We start from the raw sequence: 5,531 nt of genomic DNA, 5'->3' as shown, positions 1-5,531 counted from the left end.
ACAACTGTTTTCAATATTGATAATAATCAGAAATGTATCGGCGTATTAGAGTGATTTCTGAAGGATCATGTGACACTGAAGACTGGAGTAATGATGCCAAAAAAACCAGCTTTGATCACAGGAATAAATTACATAGAAAACACTTATTTTAAATTGTAATAATATTTCACAATTTTACTGTTTTTACTGTATTTTTTAAGAGACTTAAAAAAAGAATCAACCCCAAACCTTTTAAATTGTTATTATTCTGTTTTTCTTTCATATAATTGTTTGTTAGTTTTGGTTATGTGGTACTGTTCTGTTTTCATACAGTTGTGTGTTTTTATTCTGTGTGCATTTTTTTTCGTCTAAATAGTTGTGTGTTGTGCTATTCTTTGTGCATTTGTGTATGTGTGTGTGTGTGTGTGTGTGTGTGTGTGTGTTATTCTGTATGTATGTTATTCTGTGTGTATTTTCGTTTCATACATCTATATGTGTGTGTGTTGTTATTGTGTGTGTATTGTGGTTTCCTACATCTCTCTGTGTGTGTGTGTGTGTGTGTGTGTGTGTGTGTGTGTGTGTTTTGTTGTTGTGTGTGTATTGTGGTTTCCTACATCTGTGTGTGTGTGTGTGTTGTTCAGGCTTTAAGCTGGAAGTGGGAGTGTCGTCGTGTCTGCTGACTCCCTCCGCCTCACCAGGAGCCGCTGAAGAACGAGGGATGAATGAAGGAATGTGAGTGTCAGAGAATAGTCTCTGTAAAACACCAACTGATCCAACAGAATCAGCTCAAGTGAATCATTGAGTCATTATCTTCAGTTCTGCATACATGTGGCGGTAACACTTTACAATCTGGTTCATTAGTTAATGTATTAACTAACACGAACTAACCATGAGCAATACATTTGTTACAGTATTTATTAATCTTTGTTAATGTTAGTTAATAGAACTACAGCTGTTCATTGTTTCTTGATGTTCACAGTGCATTAACGAATGCTACAAAACACAACCTTTGATTTTAATAATGTATTAGTAAATGTTGAAATTAATATTAACTAAGATGAATAAATGCTGTATACGTGCAGTTCATTCTCAGTTCATGTTAACTAAGGCTGTTAACTAATGAGCCTTATTGTAAAGTGTTTCCCATGTGTTTATATGTTTCCTGTGCATGATATCCATGTGTTTATATGAATGTGGTGTTTCTCAGCGCTGGTTTTGTGAAGCTGGAGGCCGGTGGCTTGAGCCCGGTGGACTGGAGCGTTGCAGACGTGGCCCGTTACTTCACGGCCGCTGGGTTTCCGGAGCAGGCGCTCGCCTTCAGGACGCAGGTCAGCTACTGTAACCTTCAAACCATGTAATCTGAGATGGTAGAGGTAGTTTTATCCAAGACTCAGCTTACTTTATTTACAAGGTATAATTCACCCAAAAATGTAAATTCTCTGATCGATCAAATGCAAGACAGAAAACCATTTCAAATATAGCGCGTCCAGCTTCCCAATTAGAGAATAAATAGAACATTATTTTCCTATTGTCAAGTTAAAAATGAATTTATTCTTATTATTCCAAGCATTTTATTAACCATTCGACTGACCACGTGTTCCCGGGTTCATAGGACCGTGAATAAATCACCTTTTCATCACAGTTTCAGCACTGAGGCGCCATGCAAATGTGTTTTTACAGACGTCCACATGAGAAACAGTTACCGTCCCAATAGGCCTTATCACATGCTTTCTTGCCATTAGAACTGTGATAGATTGCATTGATCATCTAAAGATTATTCAAAGTGTTTTAGATAGTTTATTCTCTGTGTAAGAGATCCAGCGAATGCCTGCATTGAAAGCTTGAGTATAGCGTTACACTGACATTATTACTAAAATAAATAAAATAAAATCATTATTACTAAAATAAAATCAATTCACATTTATTTGTATAGCGCTTTTCACAATACACAGTTTCAAAGCAGCTTTACAGAAAATGCATGAGTCCACATTACAATTGAGAGAGATCTGTTATCAGAGCTGACTGTCTAAGTTATGCATTTCAGAAATGTACACATACAAAATCACATTTAGCTAAAAATGTATTAATTTAAACAATGTAATAATTTAAGGCAGAAACAATGAGCTCATTGAAGTAATGAATACTTGTTTGTTAACAAATGATTATGACATTTAGAAAAAGTAGCATTGGTGCATGTTGATTCAGAGTTGAATAATGCAATCGGGGAATCAAACTTTTTATAATAATAAAAAAAAAACTCCTTTATTTTGGCGTAAAATATTGCGATGGTATTTGTATGGAATGGTGACACGAGTGTATCGTTACACTCCTCTTAAAGCCTGAATGTGTGTTTCTGACAGGAGATTGATGGGAAGTCCCTTCTTCTGATGCAGAGGAACGATGTGCTGACGGGCCTGTCAATCAGACTCGGCCCCGCCCTCAAGATCTACGAGCGGCACGTCAAGGTCCTGCAGAGGACACACTTCCAAGAAGACGAAGGTTTCTGCTGATGCAGACACACACGCGTCATGTATGAAGCAATCGTACAGGACAAAGCAACTCGCATGTACTTTTCCTAAACGATATTTACTAGTCCCAGAACCCATGTGTTCATAAAAGACATGTTCAGGACTTCCTGAACAGGAAACATTTCTCGCTTCCCTAACACGCGTAGTCACACATACAAATTTTTTTTTTAAACCGCTGTTGAAACTAAACAGAAAAATAAGCATGCAGAGATTTTGGGACAAAGAAGATTAAAATTCTTTTTCTTGCTTTTTCTTTTTTAAGAAGCATCACCCATTTTTTTGTCTCTGTGGAGTTAATTCTGCTCTGATGGATGCCACTGTTTGTGACCTTTGACCCTGAATTCATTCCATCAAGTGGATTTTTTTCTGCAGATCTTCTTCAGTCCACTAGAGTGCAGAACATCTTTTCTTAGTGACCTCATTGGTTTCAACATTGCCACTGAAACCAAACAAAGGCTGTATGTTTTCCACAGCGCACAATAACTTTTTGTTGAAAATTTCCTCCAATGTAAAAAAACAAAAACACTGTCTGGTTAAGGTTTGAGAGACATCAATTCTGATTGGATGTTTGTTCTTGACTTAATTACTCTTTTGCAATGACACGGATTCCCTCGTCTTCCTTCAGCGATGGACTGCATTCTTTTTTCCTGACATTCTAAAACGGAACTTGGAACATCCAACGTTCCATCCAGCGTTCTTGCATCGTTATGTGCGTTTATCACACAATCAAGTGGACTCATCTCACAGAGGATTTCCCTTTAAAGCCTGCAAGTGACTTTGACTCCTTTAATCTGGGATTTGCCAGCCATATCATTGTTGCCCCACATGTGGAATATCACCATTGATGACTGCGCATAACTTTTGTAAATATCAATAATTTTTGAGGTGAAGTCCGAGTTGCGAAGCAATGAAGATATTCCTTCACCAGCAGTTGTAGAATGTGAATGTGTCCGAAGCCATGCAGCTCTTGAACTTCACAGTTTGTAAAATATATAATCTCAGCCCATCAGATATCACTGTTGTTTGTTATTGTGGGAACTGAGAAACCAACTTGTGTAAAACAATCAAATAATAATGGAAGGGTCCATTTAACAAACTGACTGGGATGTGGAAACGGGACACATTGAATTGCTAACATTAGCTCCAGTGACTTTTGCATCGTTAAACTTAATTGCACATCCGGATGGATCATCACACGTGTAAATGGGACTGTTACTGATTCTTGAATGAAGGTTGAATGAATGAGTTTGCTCTGTGCAATAGGTCAATCTGATTTCAGATTACAGGACCTTTGTTTTGCCTGACAATTGTAGCATCTCAAATTCCTCAAACTGTCAATTTATTTATTTCGTTGTATGTTTGTTTACAAAATAGTATCTTCGTTTTTGTGATGTTTATGACCGAAATGCGCAGAGGGTTATGGTCTAATGTTGCTCTTAAAGGGACAGTTCACCCAAAAAGGAAAATTCTGTCATCATTTACTCACTGTTGTTCCAAACTTGTATGAGTTTCTTTCTTCTGTTGAATACCAAAGAAAATAGTTTAAAGAGTATGGGCAACCAAACCGTTGATGCTAGCCATTGACCTCCATAGTATTGAGAAAAAAACTGTTTAGCTACCCATATTATTCAAAATATCTTCTTTTGTGCTCAACAGAAGAAAGAAACTCATTTGGAACAACTTGAGTAAATGATGACAGAATTTATATTTTTGGGTGAACTGTCCCTTTAAGACCACATAAAAAGCTCATTGCAATGTTGATCAAGCCTCCATGATGAGCCTCTTAATAATGAAGTAGAATGTCAACAAACCTTTAATAATATTAGAAATGCCCTCCGGTTGTAGCAAGTAAAATAAACTCATCAAAGAAAACTAACGAACTGGTTTTAGACGAGAAGCTACAGTAGTTGAGATCTACTATTCAAGGGTTGGCCAGCAGAGGGTGGCGTGGATATAAAAATGTTCAGTCTGGGACCCGATTGTAAATGTCATTAGGGTTATTATTATATATGTGTACCGTCAGCCAAACAAGTGAACAATAGGCCATCGTCCGCCTCGATGAATGTAGATGCTGCAACTGTCCAATCTTTGTGCAAGTCATTAAATATCCATGTGTTTCTTCATTGCGCTCTTTTCCAACGTTAACACTTTAATGTTCAGTTTCAGAGGAACTTCAGTCTTAGGCTGATCGAACTGAACAGCAGTTGTTTCTGTATGTCTTCCCGCTTTATATCTGTTGCTTTGTAATGAGAAAACTAAAAGCTTTTCGATTACATGCATTAAAAAGAACATTCCATACAACTGGTTCAATGTTGTTAAATCTGTGTGTGTTTGTTACACTGTAAACACTAACTCTCAAAATAATTAATTCGTATTAGAGCCAACTCAAATTATACAAATTTGTTCCATCAAATTAACTTTTATGAGTAACTTTCTTTTTCTTTTGAGTTCACAAAATTGACACATTTTACGTTGAATTGTTTCATTGTTTTGAGTTTTATTAACTTCTCTTTTAATTTAGACAAACTTAAAATGTATTTCTATTTCCCAGCATGCTTTGCAATGACACCAAAAAGGAGAGTAAAATTAAGTGTTTTGGTAGAGTTTCTGTTATGTTGATTTTTTTGGTGGGTTTCCATCATTGTGACGAGTGGAGAATGAGCTTGGTTTGAGAACAGTGTTTGTTAAATGTTTTATATTTGTTGTATTCATTCAGCAAGTGCTATGCTAATGCTATCAAAGCATTGTGTTACCAAGTAGCAAGGTAGCATTTATTGTATTAGCTGGTTAAAGCTAGCCAAGTTTCCACTACTAAAAATATTTAAATTGAGATTACATGATAATTTAATTTGTGTATGAATTAGCTTACTCAAATATTTTAAGTTAAGAGCATTTGAAATGTATGTGTAGCCTACAAAATAAAAAGTTCTGTTAAATTTCTTAACTTAAAAAAAAAATGTATGTAACTGATTACCTCAAATTTGAGTTATGTATGGTATGAGCTGGGAGGGAAAGTTGGCAAAC

General features: G+C 36.1%; 1 protein-coding gene across 1 annotated transcript in view; it reads left to right on the top strand.

The window, feature by feature from the left end:
* The window catches only part of samd1b (sterile alpha motif domain containing 1b), a 15,422-nt gene extending 10,610 nt beyond the window's left edge, over positions 1 to 4,812 (top strand). The window contains exons 5-7 of the mRNA XM_077201320.1: positions 621 to 711; positions 1,187 to 1,307; positions 2,340 to 4,812. Of these exons, the coding sequence (XP_077057435.1) occupies positions 621 to 711; positions 1,187 to 1,307; positions 2,340 to 2,489 (362 nt within the window). The 3' untranslated portion in view covers positions 2,490 to 4,812. The remainder of the gene's footprint in view (positions 1 to 620; positions 712 to 1,186; positions 1,308 to 2,339) is intronic.
* The last annotated feature ends 719 nt before the right edge of the window (positions 4,813 to 5,531 follow it).

The sequence above is a fragment of the Siphateles boraxobius genome, unplaced genomic scaffold, assembly GCF_051911475.1.
Source record: "Siphateles boraxobius isolate OS27281-9 unplaced genomic scaffold, OSU_SipBor_1 47, whole genome shotgun sequence".
NCBI lineage: Eukaryota > Metazoa > Chordata > Actinopteri > Cypriniformes > Leuciscidae > Siphateles > Siphateles boraxobius.
The sequence above is the reverse complement of the archived record's forward strand: the minus strand, read 5'-3'. Positions and strand labels throughout refer to the sequence as shown.